A 25,660-nucleotide genomic window follows, 5' to 3' on the forward strand; every position below is an offset into this window, starting at 1 on the left:
ATAAAGGGCAGGAATGGTAGCTCAGTATTCCTGGTTACAGGGTTTTCAGGTGGGTTAGAGGGTGAATTAAAAAGCAGGGGGCTACAATATTGGTTTAAAAAAATCACAGCTGTAAGGAGGGATGATATGCTATAATGATCATCAAATGAGGAACAAAAAAAAGGGGCAATCATATTACTGGGAGTGTACTATATGCCACTAAACAGTCAGAGGGAGATAGAAGAGCAAATATGAAGGCAAATTACTGAAAAGTGCAGAAACAATAGGGCAGTCATTGTCAGGGATTTCAACTTTCCGAACATTAACTGGGATAAATACAGTGTTAAAAGTATAGATGGGCACAGAATTCTTAAAATGCATTCAGGAAGTATTCAAGGAGGAGATAGAGAGGGTTCAGAATAAATATGTTCCCAGAAAGGAAAACGGTGGGCCTCCCAAATCTTGCCCCCCTCCCCCCCCAAACGGCAAGAAAGGAAAGCTTATGTCAGATACCGAGAGCTAAATTTTGCAGAAAGCATAGAGGAGTATAGAAAGTGCAGGGGTAAAATTAGAAAGGAAATTAGGGAAGCAAAGAGAGGGCATGAACAAATATTGGCAAGTAATATCATGGAAAACCCAAAGATGTTTTATAAATAAGTAAAGAGCAAAAGGGTAACTAAGGAAAGAACAGGGCCAATTAGACCAAAAAGGTAACTTGTGTGTGGAGGCAGAAGATGTAGGTATAGTTCTGAATGAATATTTTGCATCTATCTTCGCAAAAGAAGGGGACAAAGAAGCTTTTGCAGTTGAGGAGGAGTGTGAAATATTGAATGGTATAAAGAGAGCAAAAGAGGAAAGTGGATAAATCTCCAGGCCCTGATGAAATGTATTCCAGGCTGTTGACAGAAGCAAGAGAGGGTAAAGTGGAGGCTCTGACCAGCATTTTCCAATCTCTCTGGCTACAAAAAGGAATGAAACCCGACAGATCACCCGGCATCGACCTAGGCACTGGAAACGACAATGGCGAACCCAGCCCTTTCGACCCTGCAAAGTCCTCCTTACTAACATCTGAGGGCTTGTGTCAAAGTTGGGAGAGCTGTCCCACAGACTGGTCAAGCAACAGCCTGGCATAGTCATACTCACAGAAGCATATCTTACAATGTCCCAGACACTGCCATCACAATCCCCAAGTATGTCCTGTCCCACCGGCAGGACAGACCTAACAGAGGTGGTGGCACAGTGGTTTACAGTAGGGAGGGAGTTGAACTGGGAGTCCTCAACATCGACTCCGGACCCTATGATGTCTCATGGCATCAGGCCAAACATGGGCAAGGAAACCTCCTGCTGATTACCACCTACCACCCTCCCTCAGCTGATGAGTCAGTACTCCTCCATGTTGAACACCACTTGGAGGAAGCACTGAGGGTGGCAAGCGCATAGAATGTACTCTGTGTGGGGGACTTCAATGTCCATCGCCAAGAGTGGCTCAGTAGCACCACTACTGACCGAGCTGGCCGAGCCCTAAAGGACATAGCTGCTAGACTGGGTCCGTGGCAGGTGGTGAGAGAATCAACAAGAGGGAAAAACATAGTTGATTTCGTCCTCACCAATCTGCCTGCCGCAGATGCATCTGTCCATGACAGTATTGGTGGGACTGACCACCGCCCTTGTGGAGACCAAGTCCCGCCCTCACATTGAGAATACTGTCCATCGTGTTGTGTGGCACTACCACCGTGCTAAGCGGGATAGATTTCGAACAGATCTAGCAATGCAAAACTGGGCATCCAGGAGGCGCTGTGGGCCATCAGCAGCAGCAGAAAAGTACTCAACCACAATCTGTGACCTCATGGCCCGGCATGTCCCCCACTCTACCATTACCATCAAGCCAGGAGACCAACCTTGGTTCAATGAAGAGTGCAGGAGGGCATGATAGGAGCAGCACCAGGCATACCTCAAAGTGAGGTGTCAACCTGGTGAAGCTACAACAGAGGACTACTTACGTGACAAACTGCATAAGCAGCATGCGATAGACAGATCTAAGCAATCCCATAACCAGCGGATCAGATCTAAGCTCTGCAGTCCTGCCACATCCAGCCATGAATGGTGGTGGACAATTAAACAACTAACTGGAGGAGGTGGCTCCACAAATGATGGGGGAGTCCAGCACATCAGTGAAAAAGATAAGGTTGAAGCATTTGCAACAATCTTCAGCCAGAGGTGCCGAGTTGATGGTCCATCTTGGCCTCCTCCTGATGTCCCCAGCATCACAGATGCCAGACTTCAGTCAATTCGATTCACTCCGCGTGATATCAAGAAACGACTGAACGCACTGGATACTGCAAAGGCTATGGGCCCTGTCAATATTCTGGCAATAGTACTGAAGACCTGTGCTCCAGAACTTGCCATGCCCCTAGCCAAGCTGTTCCAGTATAGCTACAACACTGGCATCTACCCTGCAATGTGGAAAATTGCCCAGGTATGTTCTGTACACAAAAAGCAGGACAAGTCCAACCTGGCCAATTACCGCCCCATCAGTCTACTCTCAATCATCAGTAAAGTGATGGCAGGTGTCATCAACAGTGCCATCAAGCAGCACTTGCTTAGCAATAACCTGCTCAGTGATGCTCATTCTGGATTCTGCCAGGGCCACTCAGCTCTTGACCTCATTACAGCCTTGGTTCAAACATGGATAAAAGAGCTGAACTCAAGAGGTGAGGTGAGAGTGACTGCCCTTGACATCAAGGCAGCATTTGACCAAGTATGGCACCAAGGCGCCCTAGTAAAACTGAAGTCAATGGGAATTAGGGGGAAAACTCTTTGCTGGTTGGAGTCATACCTAGTGCAAAGGAAGATGGCTGTGGTTGTTGGAGGTCAATCATCTGAGCTCCAGGACATCACTGCAGGAGTTCTTCAGGGTAGTGTCCTAGGCCCAACCATCTTCAGCTACTTCATCAATGACCTTCCTTCAATCATTTGGTCAGAAGTGAGGATGTTCGCTGATGATTGCACAATGTTCAGCACCATTCGCGACTCCTCAGATACTGAAGCAGTCCGTGTAGAAATGCAGCAAGACCTGGACAGTATCCAGGCTTGGGCTGATAAGTGGCAAGTAACATTCGTGCTACACAAGTGCCAGGCAATGATGATCTCCAACAAGAGAGAATCTAACCATCTACCCTTGACATTCAATGGCATTACCATCGCTGATCAACGACCCCATTATCAACATCCTAGGGGCTACCATTGACCAGAAACTCAATTGGAGTAGCCATATAAATACCATGGTTACAAGAGCAGGTCAGAGGCGAGGAATCCTGCGGTGAGTAATTCATCTCCTGACTCCCCAAAGCCTGTCCACCATCTACAAGACACAAGTCAGGAGTGTGATGGAATACTCTCCACTTGCCTGGATGGGTGCAGCTCCAACAACACTCAAGAAGCTTGACACCATCCAGGACAAAGCAGCCCGCTTGATTGGCACCCAATCCACAAACATTCACTCCCTCTACAAACATTCACTCCCTCCACCACCGACGCACAGTGGCAGCAGTGTGTACCATCTACAAGATGCACTGCAGCAACGCACCAAGGCTCCTTAGACGGCACCTTCCAAACCCGCGACCTCTACCAACTAGAAGGACAAGGGCAGCAAATGCAAGGGAACACCACCACCTGCAAGTTCCTCTCCAAGTCACACACCATCCTGACTTGGAACTATATCGCCGTTCCTTCACTGTCGCTGGGTCAAAATCCTAAAACTCCCTTCCTAACAGCACTGTGGGTGTACCTACCTCACATGGACTGCAGCGGTTCAAGAAGGCAGCTTACCACCACCTTCTCATGGGAAATTAGGGACTGGCCTAGACAGTGACGCCCACATCCCATGAATGAATAAGAAAAAAGTATGGTGCCAGAAATCTAGAAATCTTGTACCATTGATTAGAAAGAGTGGAAGGGATAAATGGGGTAAATACATGCCAGTCAGCCTAAACTTGGTGGTGGGCAAATTATTGGAAAAAATTCAAAGTGACATTATAAATTGTCATGTAGAAAGGCACAGGTTAATCAAGGACAATCAGCATGCATCTGTTAAGGAAAGGTCATGTCTGACTAACTTGATTCAATTTTTGGAGAAGATAACAAGAAGGATTGATGAGGGTAGCTCAGTTGACGTAGTCTACATAGATTTTAGCAAGGCTTCTGACAAAGTCCCACATGACAGACTAGTCAGAAAAGTACAAACCCATGGGATCCAAGGGGAAGTGGCAAGTTGGATCCAAAACTTGCTCAGTGGCAGGAAACAAAGGGTAATGGTCGACAGGTGTTTTTGTGACTGTTTCTCGTAGGGTTCTGCAGGGCTCAGTATGAGGCCCCTTTCTTTTTGTGGTATATATCAATGGTTTAACCTTAAATGTAGGTGACACGATTCAGAAGCTTGCAGATGATACAAAAATTGGTCGTGTGGTTGACAGCGAAGAAGAAAGCTATAGGCTGCAGGAAGAAATCAATGGATTGGTCAGGTGGACACATGTGTGGCAAATGGAATTAAGTCTGAAGTAATGCATTTGTGGAGGGCAAACACGACATGGGAATGCACAATAAATGGTGAGATATTGAGAAGTATAGAGGAACAGAAAGACCTTGGACTGCATATCTCCAAATCCCTGATTATAGCAGGACAGGCAGATGGTTATGAAGATATATGGGATACTTTCATTTATTAGCTAAGGCATAGAATATAAGAGCAGCGAGGTTCTGCTGGAACTGTATAAGACAACAGCCAGAGTTCTGCATACAGTTCTGATTGCTACATTATAAGAAGGATAGAGGAGATTTACGAGGTTGTTACCTGGACTGAAGAATTTTAGCTATGAGGAAAGATTGGATAGGCTGGGATTGTTTCTTTGGAACAGAGGTTGTGGGGAGAATTAATTGAGGTGTACAATATTATGAGGGACCTCAATAGAGCAGATAGGAAGGACCTATTTCCCTTAACAGAAAGGTTAATAATCAGGGGGAAAAGATTTAAAGTAATTGGCAGATGGATTAGAGGGGAGTTGAGAATTTTTCATCCAGCAGTTGAATACTTGAATATGCATTTGAAGTGCTGTAACCTACAGGGCTACGAAGCGAGTTGAAAAGTGGGATTAGACTGGATAGTTCTTTTTCCGCTGGCACAGACACAATGCTCTCCTTCTGTGCTGTAAATTTTCTGTTTCTAATAATGAATAAAAAAAGGCACTAAAGAGTGACAAATCCCCAGGACCAGTTGGATTCTAGGGTTTTAAAGAATGCCCTAACTATAGGTAGATGCTTAGGAAGATATACCTTCCAAAGTTCTCTCAATTCGGGAACCATCCTTTAGATTGGGAAATTGTGCATGTGACTCTGCTATTTAAGATGAGAGAAGGAAATCAGAGAATTATAAACCATTTAGCCTAACATCTGTTGTTGGGAAATTACTAGTGTACACAATTAAGGATAGGGTGACTGAACACCTGAAAGTTTTCAGCTGATCAGCCAGAGCCAGCATGGATTTGTAAAGGACAGGTCACGTCTGATGAATGATTGAATTTTTTGAAGAGGTGACTAAAGTAGTGGACAGGGAAATGTCTATGGATGTTATTTATATGGACTTCCAAAAGCCATTTGATAAAGTCCTTCATAAGAGGCTGTTAGCTAAAGCTGAAGCTCATTGAGTTGAAGGCAAATTATTGACCTGGTTAGGAAATTGGCTGAGTGGCAGGAGACAAAGAGAGTACGGATAATGGGCAGGTGCTCTAATTGGAAGAATGTGACTAGTGGTGTCCCACAAGGATCTGTGTTGGGACAGATTATTCTCGACTATTCACTGTATTCTTTAACGACTTAGATGATGAGATAGGGAGCCACAGATCCATGTTGGCCAATGACATAAAGACAGGTGGCATGGTAAGCAGTGTAGATGGAAGCATAGAATTACAAAGAGATATTGATAGATTAATGAATGGGCAAAACTGTGGCAAATGGCTTTCAATCTAAGTAAATGTGAGGTAATCTACAAAAGAACATTTACTTTCTAAATGGTGAAAAGCTAGAAAAAGTGGAGGTCCAAAGAGACTTGGCGGTCCAGATACATAGATCATTAAAATGTTATGAACAGGCACAGAAGATAATCAAGAAAGGTTAATGGAATGCTGGCCTTTATATCTAAAGGACTAGAATACAAGGTGGTAGAAGCCCTGGTTACATCATATTTGAAGTACTGTGTTCAGTGCAGGGTAGATTTACCAGAATGATACCTGGACTCCTGGGTTAAATTACAAGGAGCGATTACACAAACTAGGGTTGTATTCCCCAGAATTTAGAAGCTTAAGGAGTGATCAGATTGAAATTTTCAAGATATTAAGAGGAACAGATAGGGTAGATAGACAGAAACTTTTTCTGCTGGTTGGAGAGTCTAGAACTAGAGGGCATAGCCTAAAAATTAGCGCCAGACCTTTCAGTAGTGAAATTAGGAAAGACTTCTACATACCAATGAGAGTAGAAGTTTGGATTCTTTTCCACAAATGGCAATTGATGCTTGATCAATTGCTAATTTTCAATCTGAGATTGATAGATTTTTGTTAACCAAAGGTTTTAAGGGATATGGGGCAAAGGCAGATATATGGAGTTGGGTCACTGATCAGCCACGATCTCTTTGAAGGGCAGAACATGCTCATGGGCTACATGGCCAACTCCTGTTAAACATGCCTATTTTAAGATCTTCTGAAACAAGAGGATATTTTACCAATTATTGTTATCCACCAAAACATGCATCAGTGTCATTAAATACTATGTGGGATCCACTCTAAAGTAAACAGAATACACGCTATGTAATATAAACAATATTCATTAATTCCCTGAACCTTTGACTGGATATAATTGAGCTTAGTTGAAGGAAAATGGTGTCACAATGACTGTGATATTGCAACGGCGTTAACTACAAGCAGTTGAACAGGGAACTAAAAAGAGCCAAAGTTTTAAAACAAGGATCAGTCTTTGAAACCTTATAAATCTCTTAAACCTGCATGAATGGAAAACAAGTATTTGTCTGCCTGTGTTATTTATAAACCATTTCATTATTTTTTGAGTGATGTTGGAAAGCCCCAAAAATACACCAGCAAAAACCATTTGATATGGAAATTAGTATCTTTGTCCTGATACATATTTTAAGTACTTATTATCTTCGCAAACAGAAACAATTCATATATCTATCACTTGGGAAAATCTATTCATAAAATGGAGGACTCTTCAAGCTTCAGTAGATTAGATCTCCTCTTTGATCTAAATTTCCCAAGTTGATTCATTATTAAAAAAATATTACAATAGCAACTGGGAGGTACTGATCTCTGTTCTTGATGAAGTAATCTCACCAATTTACCCTACAAAATTCTATAAACAATTACAAATGTTGTATGTCATCACAATTTTGATTGTCTTTGCCAGAGTGGTTGGTTGTTATTGATCCACAAACCAAGTTGTGCTTGTTCATTAAAAAGCTCTGCAATCACTTGTCCCAAACAACACTGTAAAGAATTGTGAGCAGTTCACATGTCTGGGGCTGGATTTTCCTCTTTTGGGCAGAGTAAAGGTGGAACTTCTGTCAGCTCTTCCAATTCCCTATTTCCCTTGACAGGGTCATGATGCTGAGAGCACTTCTGGCTGGATTCCCACTAGCAGGATGGAGCCCACTGTTACCATCTATGAACATCCGGTGAAGCAACTGAAGCAGCAGAACAGCTAAAGAGAAGAAAATACCACAACAAAGAATATTCCAGAAAGAATGCGAAGAAAGAGAGCTGAAGCAGCTTGAGTTAACTAGGGCACGACAGAGTAACCCCAGTGAAAGCATGGCCAATATGGAGGAGCGTAATTCAGGGCTGGGTGCAAAATTTTTAAAACTGGCTCAACTAATTCCAAAATTCAATGAGGAAGATGTAGAAGATTTTTTGTGTCCTTTGAGAAACTGGCAAGGCAGCTAATACGGCAACCTGAGACCTGGCCTCTTTTACTACAAAGCAAGCTAACTGGAAAAGCCCATGAGGTTTGTTTCCTGTTGCCAGATGACAGTTCATCAAATTATGAACTGACAAAAAGTGCTATCCTCAGGACATATGAATTAGCACCTGAAGCATATCGCCAAAAGTTTAGAACCCTCAAGAAACAAGCTAATCAAACTTAGCTGGAGTTTGAAAGAAGCAAGCAGCTGACTTTTGACCAGTGGTTGAGGACTCTTAAAGTACAGCTCAGCTATGAGAATCTCAGGGAAGGAGTTCTGGTAGAGGAATTTAAAAACTCTCCCACTCACCATAATGACACATGTAGAGGAGCAGCGGGTTCAGAGAGCCCAGCAAGTGGCCATTCTAGTTGACGAGTTTGCTTTAACTTATAAATCGGTTTCCCAGAGGAGAACTTTTCCCAGTCACCCCCACAAATCTGAAAAAGACAAAGGGAGGGAAGGTTATAGGAGCCCAAGCTGACCTGGGAGAGAAAGAAAAGCAGGAGACACAGGGGTCCTCCTCTAGCCAAAAAGGAAGGTGCTGTGAGCAAGAGTGAGACCGGGAGCCTGAGTGCTTCCATTGTAATAAAGCATGGCATTTAAAAGCTGACTGCTGGAAACTAAAGGGAAAACCTGTAGGGTTAATCAGGGCACACCCGCTTAGTGAAGAAGAGAACCTGATGGAAAGCACAGCAGAACAAGCTGTGGCTTTAACTGCAGTAAGAGTGCAACACAGGAAGCTTACGGCTGCAAGTGCAGGAAAATTTAATAGGATTCACTGAAGACAGCAGCACAGGTAGATAAGGTGGTTAGGAAGGCATATAGGATACTTGCCTTTATTAGCCAAGGCAAAGAATATAAGGGTGGGGAGGTTATGATGGAGCTGTATAAAATGCTAGTTAGGCCACAGCTGGAGTACTGTGTACAGTTCTGGGCACCACACTACAGGAAGGATGTGATTGCACTGGAGAGGGTGCAGAGGAGATTCACCAGGATGTTGCCTGGGCTGGAGCCTTTCAGCTATGAAGAGAGACTGAAAAGGCTAGGTTAGTTTTCCTTGGAGCAAAGAATGCTGAGGGGGCACATGATTGAGGTATACAAAATTATGAGGGGCATTGATGGGTTAGATAGGAAGAAACCTTTTCGCTTAGCGGAGGGATCAATAACCAGGGGGCACAGATTTAAGGTAAGGGGCAGGAGGTTTAGAGGGGATTTGAGGAAAAACGTTTTCACCCAGAGGGTGGTTGGAATCTGGAACGCACTGCCTGAAGAGGTGGTAGAGGCAGGAACCCTCACAACATTTAAGAAGTATTTAGATGAGCACTTGAAACGTCATAGCAGACAAGGCTATGGGCCAAGTGCTGGAAAATTGGATTAGAATAGTTAGGTGCTTGATGGCCTAACTAGTGTTTTATAAAGCTCCATTATAACCTCCCTGCTCTTATATTCAATGCCTCCGCTGATAAAGGCAAGTATCCCATATTGCCTTCCTAACCACCTTATCTACCTGAGCTGCTGCCTTCAGTGATCTATGGACAAGTACACCAAGGTCCCTTTGACCTTCTGAATTTCCATCCATTGTATATTTCCTTGCCTTGTTAGTCCTCCCAAAATGCATCACCTCACACTTCTCAGGATTAAATTCCATTTGCCACTGCTCCGCCCATCTTACCAGCCCATCCATATCGTCCTTTAATCTATGGCTTTCCTCCTCACTATTTACGACACCACCAATTTTTGTGTCATCTGCGAACTTACTTATCATGCCTCCTATATTCACATCTAAATCATTAATGTACACTACAAACAGCAAGGGTCCCAGCATCGATCCCTGCGGTACACCACTGGTCACAGGCTTCCACTCGCAAAAACAGCCCTCGACCAACCCCCTCTGCCTCCTGCCACTAAGCCAATTTTGGATCCACTTTGCCAAATTGCCCTGGATCCCATGGGCTCTTACCTTCTTAAAGCATCTTCCATACGGTAACTTATCAAAAGCCTTACTGAAGTCCATGTAGACTACATCAACTGCTTTACCCTCATCTACACATCTAGTCACCTCCTCGAAAAATTCAATCAATAGTTGGACACGATCTCCCCGACAAAGCCATGCTGACTATCCCTGATTAATCTCTGCCTCTCCAAGTGGAGATTAATCCTGTCCCTCAGAATTGTTTCCAATAGTTTCCCAATCACTGATGTTAGACTCACCAGCCTGTAATTACCTGGTTTATCCCTGCTACCCTTCTTGAATAATGGCACCACATTCGCAGTCCTCCAGTCCTCTAGTACCTCTCCTGTGACCACAGAGGATTTGAAAATTTGTGCCAGAGCCCCTGCTATATACCCCTTGCCTCACATAACAGCCTGGGATACATCTTATCTGGGCCTGGGGATTTATCCACTTTTAAGCCCACTAAAACAGCTAATACTTCCTCCCTTTCAATGCTAATATGTTCAAGTATATCACAAACCCCCTCCCTGATCTCTGTACCTACATCGTCCTTCTCCATAGTGAACACAGATGAAAAGTAATCATTTAAAACCTCACCTATGTTCTCCGGCTCCACACACAGATTGCCACTTTGGTCCCGAATGGGCCCCACTCTTTCCCTGCTTCTCCTCTTGTCCTTAATATACTTATAAAACACCTGAGGATTTTCCTTTATCTTGCCCGCCAGTGTTTTTTCATGTCCCCTCTTCGCTCTCCTAATTACTTTTTTTAAGTACCCCCCTACACTTTCTATACTCCTCTAGTGCCTCCACTGTTTTCAGCGCTCCGAATCTGCCATAAGCCTCCTTTTTTTTTTCTGATCCAATCCTCTATATCACTAGACATCCAGGGTTCCCTGGATTTGTTGGTCCTACCCTTCACCTTAACGGGTACATGTTGGCTCTGAACCCTCACTATTTCCTCTTTGAATGACTCCCACTTGTCTGATGTAGACTTTCCTACAAGTAGCTGCTCCCAGTCCACTTTGGCCAGATCCTGTTTGATCATATTGAAATCGGCCTTCCCCTAATTCAGTACCTTTATTTCCGGCTCGTCTTTGTCCTTTTGCATAACTACCTTAAATCTTAGAGTTATGGTCACTATCCCCGAAATGCTCCCCCAATGACACTTCTACCACTTGTCCAGCTTCATTCCCTAGGATTTGGTCCAGTACTGCCCCTTCTCTTGTAGGACTTTCTACGTACTGGCTCAAAAAGCTCTCCTGTATGCATTTTAAGAATTCTGCCCCCTTTAAGCCTTTTACACTAAGACTATCCCAGTTGATATTAGGTAAGTTGAAATCCCCTGCTATTATTACCTTATTATTTTTAAACCACTCTGAGATTTGCCTACATATCTGCTCCTCTATTTATCCCTGACTGTTTGGAGGCCTGTAGTACACTCCCAGCAAAGTGATTGCCCCCTTTTTGTTTTTAAGTTCTACCCAAATGGCCTCATTTGAAGAACCTTCTAAGATATCATCCTTCCTTACTACAGTAATTGACTCCTTGATCAACAGTGCAATGTCACCTACTCTTTTATCCCCTCCCCTGTTACGCCTGAAGATTCTATACCCTGAAATATTGAGCTGCCAGTCCTGCCCCTCCCTCAACGATGTCTCTGTGATAGCAACAATATCATAATCCCGCGTGCTAATCAACACCCTCAGTTCATCTGTCTTACTAGTAAGACTCCTTGCATTAAAATAGATGCAATCCTGCCTTGCATTTTTCACTTGTGCCTTAACAGGTCTACATTTGCTCTGCCTTCCACACTGACTCAGTTTCTCTTCTATATTTGACTGAGCATCACCCCCTACTGTACCTCCACTCTATATCCCATTCCCCTGCCAAATTAGTTTAAATCCCCCCTCAACAACACTAGTAAACGTCACTAATCACTAATTTGATTGAGTTTTTCGAGGTCTCACTAATTTGATTGAGTTTTTTGAGTAAGTGACAGAGATGATTGATGAAGGAAGGGCAGTGGATGTTATCTATATGGACTTCAGTAAAGCCTTTGACAAGGTCCCTCATGGCAGACTGATACAAAAGGTGAAGTCACATGGGATCAGAGGGGAGCTGGCAAGATGGATACAGAACTGGCTCGGTCATAGAAGACAGAGGGTAGCAGTGGAAGGGTGCTTTTCTGAATGGAGGGATGTGACTAGTGGTGTTCCGCAGGCATCAGTGCTGGGACCTTTGTTCTTTGTGGTATATATAAATGATCTGGAGGAAAATGTAGCTGGTCTGATTAGTAAGTTTGCGGACGACACAAAGGTTGGTGGAGTTGCGGATAGTGATGAGGATTGTCAGAGGATACAGCAGGATATAGATCGGTTGGAGACTTGGGCGGAGAAATGGCAGATGGAGTTTAATTCGGACAAATGTGAGGTAATGCATTTTGGAAGGTCGAATGCAGGTGGGAAGTATACAGTAAATGGCAGAACGCTTAGGAGTATTGACAGGCAGAGAGATCTGGGCGTACAGGTCCACAGGTCACTGAAAGTGGCAACGCAGGTGGATAAGGTAGTCAAGAAGGCATACGGCATGCTTGTCTTCATCGATCGGGGCACAGAGTATAAAAATAGGCAAGTCATGCTGCAGCTGTACAGAACTTTAGTTAGGCCACACTTAGAATATTGCGTGCAATTCTGGTCGCCACACTACCAGAAGGACGTGGAGGCTTTGGAGAGGGTACAGAGGAGGTTTACCAGGATGTTTTTCTGGTCTGGAGGGCATTAGCTATGAGGAGAGGTTGGATAAACTCGGATTGTTTTCACTGGAACGAAGGAGGTGGAGGGGCGACATGATAGAGGTTTACAAAGTTATAAGCGGCATGGACAGAGTGGATAGTCAGAAGCTTTTTCCCAGGGTGAAAGAGTCAGTTACTAGGGGACATCGGTTTAAGGTGCGAGGGGCAAAGTTTAGAGGGGATGTGCGAGGCAAGTTCTTTACACAGAGGGTGGTGAGTGCCTGGAACTTGTTGCCGGGGTAGGTGGTGGAAGCAAGTGCCATAGAGACGTTTAAGAGGAATCTTGACAAATACATGAATAGGATGGGAATAGAGGGATACGGACCCCGGAAGTGCAGAAGGTTTTAGTTTAGGCAGGCATCAAGATCGGCGCAGGCTTGGAGGGCCAAATGGCCTGTTCCTGTGCTGTACTGTTCTTTGTTCTTTAAACCTCCCAGCAAGGATGTTGGTCCCAATCCGGTTCAGGTGCAACCCGTCCAACTTGTACAGGTCCCACCTTCGCCAGAAACAGACCCAGTGATCCAGGAAACTAAAGCCCTCCCTTCTGCATAATCTCTTCTGCCATGCATTTATCTGCTCTATCCTCCTATTCCTATACTCACAAGCACGTGGCACCGGGAGTAACCCAGAGATTACAACCTTTGAGATCCTGCTTTTTAATCTGCAACCTAGCTCCCTAAATTCTTGTTTCAGAACTTCATCCCTCTTTTTACCTGTGTCGTTGGTACCAATGTGTACCATGACCTCTGACTGTTCACCCTCCCCCTTCAGAATGTCCTGCAGCTGCTCCGTGACATCCTTGACCCTAGCACCAGGGAGGCAACATACCATCCTGGAGTCACGTTTTTGGCCACAGAAACGCTTATCTGTACCCCTTATAATAGAATCCCCGATCACTATACTTCTTCCACTCCTTTTCCTCCCCTGCTGTGCAGCAGAGCCATCTTTGGTGCCACAAATTTGGCTGTTGCTGCTTTCCCCTGGGAGGCCATTCCCCCCAACAGTATCCAAAGCAGTATATCTTTTTGAGTGGGGATGGCCACAGGGCACTCCTGCACTACCTGCCTGTGCCGACTACTCCGCCTGGTGGTCACCCATCCCTTTTGTGCCTTTGTAGCCATTACCTGCGGTGTGACCACCTTGCTAAACGTGCTATTCATGACGACCTCAGCATCACGGATGCTCCACAGTGAATCCACCCACAGCTCCAGCTCTGTAATGCGGGTAGCCAGTAGCTGCAGCTGGATACACTTCCTGCTAACATGGTGGTCAGGGACACTGGAAGCATCTCTGATTTCCCACATAGCGCAGGGGGAGCATATCACGGGTGTGAGCTCTCCTGCCATGACACCTTTAGATTAATTAGTTACTCCCTTTAAAAAATACTAATTACCCTAGGAGCCTTGTTCTACTCCAAACACTACCCATTACAATCTAAATTACACTAATTAAAAAAAAACATACTAATAGTACTCACTTTATCACTTGAGGTCTTTTTTCAAACAAAAAAAAACAACTTTCCCCCTTTTTTAAGCTATTTAAATTGACTAACAACTGCTACTTACCCAATCAATCACCTTGTAGATTTCCCGTGATGTCACTAAGTCTTTTTTTTCCTCTTTCGAGTCTCTGCACGCGCCGAGAGACACAGGGAGCCTGCCGCCGCTCTGGATCAGCTTCCTTGCAGGTCCGCCAGTCCCCGCTCCTCTCCCAGGTAAGTAAAGGCCTTGAGCACCCCCCCTCTTTATTTATAGCCGCCGCTCTGGATCAGCTTCCTCGCAGGTCCGCCAGTCGTCACTCCGCTCCCAGGTAAGTTTCTTTGCCTTATAATTGGAAAGTGGTGAACAAGGATTCACCAAGGGGGAGCTAAAAACAGTGTGTTTAAAAATAAAACCCTGTTACAGTAAGACCAGGTGAAGGCAGAAAGGGAACCCTAGACCTCTTTCTCACCTGGTCGTAACAATATGTTCTGGGTTGCTGCATGGTCACGTATGTGCACCCTGACCTTGACCTATTACATGCAATAGTTGAGAAATGATGATCAGTGATTTTCTAGGTGCCGTTGGGACAGGGAGGCAACAGTATCTTCATTTCCTTAGTTTCCTGCTACCATCCATCCAATTTTGAGCGAGACAGTGGAAGAAAATACAGTCCGTGATCTCCCAACTGGGGAATAATATGTGATAGTAGATGGAATAAATATTAATGGAGAAATAAAAATAGGTGCAGCAAAAGAAGGGACTAGATCCCCTCAGGGACTGAATTTAAATTCAGAGTACACAGATGGGCAGTGTCAAATTATTTTTCCCAAAAATATACTTTATTCATAAAATTTGTAAAAACAAATTACAAGACAATTCAAATTTGACATTTCAGAAAGTACAATAGAAATCAGATTCCTTCGATACAGAACATGAGTTGCCTCACAACTCTTGCCCTTCCATTTTATATGCAACGTGCATTTGCATTACACAGCAAAAACTCATTTTGGTGCATACAGCCAGAGGGGTTTTACGCTCAGTATACTATGGCTAGTGGGCCTTACACAGTGGCCTTTCGCCATTGAGCCTTTGCGGCAGCTGCCCCAAACTTTAGTGCGTCCCTCAGCATGTAGTCCTGGACCTTGGAATGCGCCAGTCTGCAGTGTCGATTTATTGTACTGATCGTATTGCTGCTTAACTCCCTGAGCAGGAACCTATAATAAATTCTTGAATTATACAGAATTGTCACCATAGAATAGTTTCTGTTGTGGTAAATAGCTATGCACCTATCTTGATAACTCTTTAAAAAAATGCTCACAACACTTAATTAAAATTTTTAAAAAAACTTCCGAGCTAGGGCTTTTCTCATTGGAGCGAAGAAGGATGAGAGGTGACTCGATAGAGGGGTACAAGATGATGAGAGGCATAGATAGAGTGGATAGCCACAGACTTTTTCCCAGGGTGGAAAGGGCTATCACCAGGGGGCATAATTTTAAAGTGATTGGAGGAAGGTTTCGGGGAGATGTCAGAGGTAGGTTCTTTACACAGAGAGTGGTGGGTGCGTGGAATGCACTGCCAGCGATGGTATTAGAAGCAGATACATTAGGGACATTTAAGCGACTCTTGGATAGGTACATGGATGATAGTAGTATGAAGGGTATGTAGGTAGTTTGATCCTAGAGTAGGTTAAAGGTTCGGCACAACATCGTGGGCCGAAGGGCCTGTACTGTGCTGTACTGTTCTATGTTCCTGGTACCGATTTGCACTGGTGGTCTAGCGAGGTAGGTACAAGCAAGTTTCCTGGGTAAACGTTTTTGCATATCCATTGAAGTGGTCACTGGCATAAATGTGGGGCTGGATTTTGTATGGTCATCCAGGGCAGGATTGCTGGTGGGGGGCAGTGCAGGGGCTGGAAATCTGGTGTCGGGGGCAGGGGCAGTGTTGTGGCATCGGTTCCGGATTTTGTCAGTGGCAGGAAAGCACAATGGCAGCACGCTCATCACAACATGACAGGAACCTATTTTAAATTGCTGAGATGCTGATTTAAATGTATTTTAATACCATTAGAAGCAATTTTATGTCCGAAGGCCAATTCTGTAAACGGCAGGCAACTCTGACATGCCTCCATTTTTCACAGCCAGTGACACCTGGTGGCACAAAGGTGAGAGCTCACTTTGAAGCCATGGGTAGGCAACCTTGAGCACTGCAGCCTAGGCTAAGAGGGGGGTTTGGAAGCCATTGTGAGAGTGCATTGCTGGAGGGCTCTGCAAAGGGGTCTGGGTTTGCTGGAAGGCTCCTCAAATGGATCCAGGGTAGCGGGAGCTCTGCGAAAGGGTGAAATCTGCATTTAGGGTAGTGGTTGTGGGGGTCAGTATGGGGTAGGCAAACAGCTGAGTCTATATAATCATACAGCTGGAACAGAGGTTGGACCATCATTTTTCAGGGATCTGAGGTTAATGAGCGACCACAGCGACATCATTTACATATCCTCGTGTACCAAGGCAGGAGGCCGGACAAGTAGAACTATGTGTGGAGGCAATAGAGAACCTCACAACGAACTGTTTGTACATCATGGTGTCCATTCACAGAGAGTGAAATAAAGTCTCACCTTAATGCCTGAGCTCTGTCATGTCCTTTCCAGTTGTAGTCCCTGCCTTACCTGCGGATGAGCAATGTGTGCTATTGCCCTTGGAAGAGCATTTGTTAACAGAGGTTCTATTCACTTTGGCGAATTAGAATTAGAACATTACAGCGCAGTACAGGCCCTTCGGCCCTCGATGTTGCGCCGACCTGTGAAACCATCTGACCTACACTATTCCATTTTCATCCATATGTCTATCCAATGACCACTTAAATGCCCTTAAAGTTGGCGAATCTACTACTGCTGCAGGCAGGGCGTTCCACGCCCTTACTACTCTCTGAGTAAAGAAACTACCTCTCACATCTGTCCTATATCTATCACCCCTCAACTTGAAGCTATGTCCCCTCGTGTTTGCCATCACCATCCGAGGAAAAAGACGCTCACTATCCACCCTATCTAACCCTCTGATTATCTTATATGTCTCTATTAAGTCACCTCTCCTCCTCTTTCTCTCCAACGAAAACAACCTCAAGTCCCTCAGCCTTTCCTCGTAAGACCTTCCCTCCATACCATGCAACATCCTAGTAAATCTCCTCTGCACCCTTTCCATAGCTTCCACATCCTTCCTATAATGCGGTGACCAGAACTGCACGCAATACTCCAGGTGCGGTCTCACCAGAGTTTTGTACAGCTGCAGCATGACCTCGTGGCTCCGAAACTCGACCCCCCTACTAATAAAAGTTAACACACCATATGCCTTCTTAACAGCCCTATTAACCTGGTTAGCAACCTTCAGGGATTTATGCACCTGGACACCAAGATCTCTCTGTTCATCTACACTACCAAGAATCTTCCCATTAGCCCAGTACTCTGCATTCCTGTTACTCCTTCCAAAGTGAATCACCTCACACTTTTCCGCATTAAACTCCATTTGCCATCTCTCAGCCCAGCTCTGCAGCCTATCTATGTCCCTCTGTACCCTACAACATCCTTCGGCACTATCCACAACTCCACCGACCTTAGTGTCATCTGCAAATTTACTAACCCACCCTTCTACACCCTCTTCCAGGTCATTTATAAAAATGACAAAATGATAAAAATGAGGGCTGTGTTCATATTGGCATAGCCCTAAGGGGGAAGGGGGAAGTCTGCATCTCACAATTAAAGAATAATAATGCATGGCTTTCAAACAATGAAACCTAAAGATTTCAACAAAGTATCTTTTAATGTTTTTAACACAAAAGGTATGATCTACACCTGTGAAACCCAAAGTGTTGCTGTGTGCTCTTTTTAATCCGTTTGTAGGTGCTCCTACGCGGTGTGATCCCGTAGGCAGCAGCTGGGCTGGAGGAAGGTTGCTGATCAGGATGCCCTTTGCCTGTGATGGCTTTGGCTGGCGTCCTCTGGCTGCCTGAAGCCTCGAAGGCCCTGGCTGCCTGGAGGTGTCCTGGACTGGTACAGGACTCTCCTCAGGCGACGTGGCTGCTGGAGGTGGACTCAGTGGCGGAGGGGCTGAGGATCCAGGTATCACACTTGAAGCACCCTAAGGGGAGCCCCCAGATGTGGCTGTCAGCCTCCCCTCCACCGTTTGAAGGTTCTCTTGAGCCTCCCTACTCACTAGTGAAGAACCAAAAGCAGCAGAATCATCTGAGCTCCTGTTCCTTCTCTTGCCTTGCCACTGCTGCGCCAAGCTCATAGCCAAAGCGATGGTGTGCAGGTTGTCAACCGCTCGATGGAGGAAGCCATGCACTCAAAGGCCTGAGACATGGCAGCATTCATGGTATGGATGGACTCCTCCATCACCCGCTCCAGGCCACGCATGGCCTCTGGCATGTCCGCCAGATTTCGGCCTATCCCTCTTTGTAACTCCAGCATGCCCTGTGCTGTTGACACCAGGCTCATCATCCTCCTGGGGCTCAGCATGGGCCTGGCCACCCTCAGTCCATCGACTGTCAGAGGCCTTGATGGCTCAGCCTCCGCCAGTTGCCCATGCCTGTGTGTGGTGCTCTCACCAGCCTGTGACCCAGATTCTAAAGCCAAGTGTGTACCCACCAAGATTAAAGTAACTGCGCTGGTGGAGAGTGCAAGACGGTTTCATCCTCTGAATCTTCTTCCTCCTCAGAGAGCAGTCTTTGAAAAGACAGTTTCAGCTTGCACACCAGCAGCAGTCTGTCCCCTAATGGCTGTGGGCCCCTGCAAATGGCTACTTGCATGAGAGAGCACAAACATATGAGGCTTAGGCTGTGCAGTTCTCCTGATGCCTACTAAGCACATGCCAATGGCAGACAATCTTCACTCTCTTGCACAGGGACTCCAATCTCCATGTCGCCTACTAATCGGCCGCCCTGGGTGCTCGCCAGCTTGGGGAGGTCAGTGGATTACATCTGGGATTACTCTACCTGTCCAGGACATCTCCCTCCTATTCTGGGCCCTCTTGTCCTGCAAGAGGAAGGATGGAGATGGTAGAGAATTGGACACAGACAAACAAGACAGTTCAGCTCTTTTCAGCCCCTCAACCCCAACTGGGGAATCTGATGTCTCTCATGCCAAAACTCGTGGTCTTGGGAGTTAAATGTGGGGGGGGGGGGGGGGGGGTGCAGTGAGCTATGAAGGAAGGTGGTCTGTGACCAAGAGACATCCATGCCTCGGTCAGGAAGAGATAGACTCCTTGGCACTCAGGCAATGCCACATCGCTGCCACCCTCCCCATGAAGCACAACCTCCTGCGTTCTCACATGCAACCCTCAAGGAGGCGACTGGTATGGAGCACTCACCTTGTTTAAACACGACAGGTCATTGACCCTCTTCCTGCACTGGGTGACCCCACAGCTGCTAACCTCCTCTGCGATCTCTACCTAGGCTTGCTTGGTCAGGCAGGAGGACCTCTTCTTGTCATAGTGGGGGAAGAGAACCTCCCACCTTTTCCTTGCAGCCTGGAGGAGAATCTGCAGGGAGGCATCACTGAACCACGGGGCCACTTTGTGTCTTTGTTCTGCCATTATCTTCTGCCTTCCTCAGGCGTGGTGGGGGGTGGTGGAAATACAGGACACAGTTGTATGCTGCACCGTTTCCAGGAGAGTAGTGAATGCAGGGCTGGCAGGCCTTTAAATATGGTGTCAGCAGCTGCTCCAGAGTCATTTGAGGCCGTAATTATTGAATCACATCCCGTAATCCACGTGATTGGGGGGACCCACGCCTCCAATATGCAAAATGGGTGCCCGCCGCATAATTGCAGTGGGGCAGGTGCCCACTTGACGAATGGGAATGGGGCCATTTATCAGGCCTGGCGGGCTCATTAAATTCAACCCCAAAGTGAAGTCTTTGAAAAGACAGTTTCAGCCTGCACACCAGCAGCAGTCGTGGGTCCACAAGGTAAGGAAAAACAGTGCTTGGCTCATTCACTTGATTCTCTGATAACTTCACTGCATGTCTGATCAATGTTTTATTATTCTCACCTGCACCAAGCAGCCAGACAAAGCATCAGGGCATGGCACCAAGTGTAGAATCATGGATTCTTACAGCACCGAAGGAGGACATTCAGCTCATTATGCCAATGTTGGCTCTTTGAAGTAGGAGAATAACACAGAACTCTATATACTTAAATCTCCAAGGCCTTTTGGATGGAATTGAAGTCAGGAGGCTCCCGAGCATGCCTGCCAGCATGGAATATCACTCATGCCATCTAGGGAGAGAAGGCACTATATCACTCCTGTCACAACCAGGATGGCAGACCAGGCCAGGCAAAGTAACACACTGGCCATTCTTCTGTTTCTTCCATGCCCATCCTGATCACCTGTAAAGTTCTTACACTCTGAAAGCAATATTTTTTTATATTCTTTCATGGCATGTGGGCATCGCTGGCAAGGCCAGCATTTGTTTCCCATCCCTAATTGCCCTTGAGAAGGCGGTGGTGAGCTGCCTTCTTGAACTGCTGCAGTCCATCTGGTGCGGGTATACTCACATGCTGTTAGAGAGGGAGTTCCAGGATTTTGATCCAGCGACACTGAAGGAATGGTGATATATTTCCAAATCAGGATGGTGTGAGACTTGGAAGGGAACTTGCAGGTGGTGGTACACACTAACACTTCGCAATGGACTCTGATTTTTAAGACAGTAATGGCTTCACGAAAAAAAAACTTTATGCTAAAGCTTGACCAAAATTACCAACATGCCTTGAGAGCAGAGGACAGTTTGATGGGAAAACCACTGGAAAGGTAGGGCAAACAAATCCAGAGCTCCCTGGATTACAAAAGAGGTACAGATTAAGATAAAGAAGAAAAAGTGTGCTTATGACAGATGCCAGGTATAAAATACTATTGAGAACCAGGCTAAATATAGAAGGTCCAGAGGGGAGGTGAAAAAGCAAATAAGAGAAGCAAAGAGACAGCATGAAAAGAGAATGGCAGTTCATATTAAAGGAAATCCCCAGGTTTTCTACAGGCATAGAAATAGTAAAACGGTGGTAAAAGGAGGAGTGGGGCTGATTAGGGACCAGAAAGGGGATTTACACATGGAGACAGAGGGCACAGCCAAGGTATTAAACGAATACTTTGCATCTGTCTTTACTAAGGAAGAAGATGCAATCCAGGCAATGTTGAAAGAGGAGGTAAGTCAGACACTAGAGGGGTTTAAAATTGATAAAGAGGAAGTATTAGATCAGCTGTCTGTACTTAAAGTGGATAAGGCACCAGGACCAGATGAGATGCATCCAAGGACACTGAGGGAAGTGAGGGTGGAAATCGCAGAGGCTCTGGCCATAATTTTTCAGTCTTCCTTAGACTTGGGGGTGGTGCCTGAGGACTGGAGAATTGCAAATGTTACAACACTTGTTCAAAAAAGGGTGTAAAGATAAGCAACTAAGGCCAGTCAGTTTAACTTCCATGGTGGCAAAACATCTAGAAACAATAATTAGGGATAAAATCAATAGTGACATAGACAAATGCGAGTTAATTAAGGAAAGCCAGCATGGATTTCTTAAGGAAAAATCATGTTTAAATAACTTGCTGGAGTTTTTTGAAGAGGTAACAGAGAGGGTTGATGAGGGCAATGCTGTTGATGTAGTGTACATGGACTTCCAAAAGGTGTTTGATACAGAGCCACACAACAGACGTGTGAGCAAACTTGCAGCTCATAGAATAAAAGGGACGGTAGCAACATGGATACGAAATTGGCTGAGTGACAGGAAACAAAAAGTAGTGGTTTATGGATGTTTTTCGGGCTGGAGGAAGGTTTGTAGTCGAGTGCCCCAGGACCCTTTCTTTTCCTCATATATATTAATGACTTGGACCTTGGTGTACAGGGCACAATTTCAAAGTTTGCAGATGATACGAAACTTGGAAGCATTGTGAACTGTGAGGAGGATAGTGTAGAACGTCAAAAGGACATGGACAAGTTGGTGGAATGGGCAGACAGGTGACAGATGAAGTTCAATGCAGAGAAATGTGAAGTGATTCATTTTAGTAGGAAGAACATGGAGAGACAATGTAAAAATAAAGGGTACAATTCCAAAGGGTGTGCAGGAGCAGAGAGACCTGGGTGTATATGTGCATAAGTCATTGAAGGTGGCAGGACAGGTTGAGAGAGAGGTTAATAAAGCATACAGTCTTCCCTTTGGCCTCCTTGTCTTGAGAGACAATGGGTAAGTGCCTAGAGGTGGTCAGTGGTTTGTTGAGCTGTGCCTGGAGTGCCACAAAGGCCAATTCTAGACTGACAGATTCTTCCACAGGTGCTGCAGATAAAATTGGTTGTCGGGGCTGTTACACAGTTGGCTCTCTCCCTGCACTTCTGTCATTTTTCCTGCCAACTGCTAAGTCTCTTTGACTCGCCACTATTTAGCCCTGCCTTTATGGCTGTCTGCCAGCTCTGGCGATCACTGGCAACTGACTCCCACGACTTGTGGTCAATGTCACAGAACTTCATGTCGCGTTTGCAGACGTTTTAAAGCGGAGACATGGATGGCCGGTGAGTCTGATACCAGTGGTGAGCTCTCTGTACAATGCGTCCTTGGGGATCCTGCCATCTTCCATGCGGCTCTCATGGCCAAGCCATCTCAAGCGCCACTGGCTCAGTAGGGTGTATATGCTGGGGATGTTGGCCGCCTCGAAGACTTCGGTGTTGGAAATACGGTCCTGCCACCTGATGCCAAGGATTCTCTGGAGGCAGCGAAGATGGAATGAATTGAGACGTCGCTCTTGGCTGACATACGTTGCCCAGGCCTCGCCGCCGTAGAGCAAGGTATTGAGACACAGGCTTAAAACACTCGGACTTTTGTGTTCCGTGTCAATGTGCCATTTTCCCACACCCTCTTGGCCAGTCTGGACATAGCAGCAGACGCCCTTCCCATGTGTTTGTTGATTTCTGCATCGAGAGACAGGTTACTGGTGATAGTTGAGCTTAGGTAGGTGAACTCTTGAACCACTTCCAGAGCGTGGTCGCCTATATTGATGGATGGGGCATTTCTGACGTCCTGTCCCATGATGTTCGTTTTCTTGAGGCTGACGGTTAGGCCAAATTTGTTGCAGGCAGCCGCAAACCTGTCGATGAGTCTCTGCAGACACTCTTCTGTGTGGTATGTTCATGCAGCATCGTCAGCAAAGAGGAGTTCCCTGATGAGGACCTTCCGTACTTTGGTCTTCGCACTAAGATGGGCAAGGTTGAACAACCTGCCATCTGATCCTGTGCGGAGGAAAATTCCTTCTTCTGAAGACTTGAACGCATGTGAGAGCAGCAGTGAGTAGAACATCCCAAACAGTGTAGGTGCGAGAACACAGCCCTGTTTCACGCCGCTCAGGATAGGAAAGGGGTCTGATGAGGTACCGCTATTCTGTGCCTTTCATATTGTCATGGAATGAGGTGATGATACTTCGTTTCTTTGGTGGACAACCGGTCTTTGCTCGTAATCTGAAGAGACCACGTCTGCTGACGAGGTCAAAGGCTTTGGTGAGATCAATGAAAGCAACGTAGTGGGGCATCTGTTGTTCACAACATTTCTCCTGCAGCTGGCTAAGGGAGAACAGCATGTCAATGGTGGATCTCTCTGCTTGAAAGCCGCACTGTGTGTGCCTCTGGGTAGACATGCTCAGCCAGCTTCTGGAGTCTGTTCAAAACAACTCGAGCGAAGCATACAGTATCTTGGGCTTTATTAATAGGGGCATAGAGTACAAGAGCAAGGAAGTTATGTTGAACTTGTATAAGATATTAGTTCGGCCTCAGCTGGAGTATTGCGTCCAGTTCTGGGCGCCGCACTTTAGGAAAGATGTGAGGGCATTGGAGAGAGTACAGAAAAGATACACGAGAATGGTTCCAGGGATGAAGAATTTCAGTTATGAAGATAGATTGGAGAAGTTAGGGTGATTTGAGAGAGGTATTCAAAATTATGAGGGGTCTGGACCGAGTAGATAGGGAGAAACTGTTCCCTCTGGTGAAAGGATCGAGAACGAGAGGGCACAGATTTAAAGTATTTGGTAAGAGAAGCAAAAGTGACACGAGGAAAAACTTTTTCACGCAGCAAGTGATTAAGGTCTGGAATGAGCTGCCTGAGAACATGGTGGAGGCAAGTTCAACTGAAGCATTCAAAAGGGAATTAGACAGCTGTATGAAAAGGAAGAATCTGCTGGGGATAAGGCAGAGGAATGGAACTGAGGGAATTGCTCTGAGAGCCAGTGTGGACACGATGGGCCAAATGGCTTCCTTCTGCATGGCAATGATTCTGTTAAAATATGCTGAATTGCAGCATTCTGTAGTAATTGTGCTTTCCCAGACTGTGGTATCAAATTGAACAAAGCCATAATATTCAGAGATGAAACATTTGCGTTTGAAATGTGGGAAGAGGCCTTGGGCCTTGAGTTTTGATAAGACACTAACAAACATAAGAAAGCCAAGATCTAAAAAGCAGAAAAAAATGTGGCAAGGGAAAGATGAGAGATGGACAAGAGAAACAACAGTTGCATTTTTACTGCCCGCTATTGCAAAGCATGTCATGTTTATGTTGTTACAGGATATCGTGAAGTACATTCAACATTCCTGTAATCCTAGTTTGGAGCCATTGTTAAAGAGGGTGTGAGTCAGAGATAGAGCTACAACACTATAGTGCCAATTCTCTGACTTCTGCTTTTTAATCATGGCTCCCCATTTGGAATGCAATCTCTAAATTACTTATTATCTTCTAACCCACTATTGGTATTGCAACAGGAGATAATAAACAATAATGAAAGAGTAATAATAAAAAAGTGGTACCTCTAATGCAGTTCTGAATCGCCCTGCTGCTACAGAATATTTCTTCTGGTGGTAGTAAAAACTTGCATCCTTTAAAGCTTTAGAAAGCCATTTATCCATTTGAGGTGCCAAATTCAAAGCACAGGAAGTCATAGATTCTCCTGATTTGCTGGCTTCACATGCTGATTGAGTACTTCTGTAATCGTGGGATTCTATAAATTCATACATTATTTGTTGTTCATCAACATAAACCAATTTCATTTCAACATCCATTACGCTTTTTAAGGGCACACGAGTGAGAGACTGAACTACGGGTGGATCTTGATGTTCTACTATTTTCACTTCTTTCTTGCTGGCACATTTTTCTTCATTTTCTAGTTTTCTTTTGATCCCTAAGCTGTCTAATGTACTCTTTCTCTTTAGCTTGACCTTTCTTGTATGTGTTATCCTCTGGTTTAAATAGGATTCTGGTTTTCTGCTACATACTTTGCCATTTGCATTAGGAGGTCTTGGATGATCTGTTGCATCATCTAATGTATTATTTTGAGATATATTAAAAGTATCTATTTCTTTTTCAAATTTAGTGTTGAGAACCACATTCTGTTTGCCATCTGAATTTTTCATAATTGTAGAAGCCAT

The 25,660-nt window shown here is 45.3% G+C and overlaps 1 protein-coding gene across 1 annotated transcript in view; it reads right to left on the minus strand.

Moving 5' to 3' along the window:
- LOC137375033 (spermatogenesis-associated protein 16-like) overlaps window positions 1-25,660 on the minus strand; it is a 224,507-nt gene extending 198,847 nt beyond the window's left edge. Inside the window, exon 1 of the mRNA XM_068041656.1 lies at window positions 25,043-25,660. Within this exon, the coding sequence (XP_067897757.1) occupies window positions 25,043-25,660 (618 nt within the window). The remainder of the gene's footprint in view (window positions 1-25,042) is intronic.

The sequence above is a fragment of the Heterodontus francisci genome, chromosome 11 (genome assembly GCF_036365525.1).
Source record: "Heterodontus francisci isolate sHetFra1 chromosome 11, sHetFra1.hap1, whole genome shotgun sequence".
Classification (NCBI taxonomy): domain Eukaryota; kingdom Metazoa; phylum Chordata; class Chondrichthyes; order Heterodontiformes; family Heterodontidae; genus Heterodontus; species Heterodontus francisci.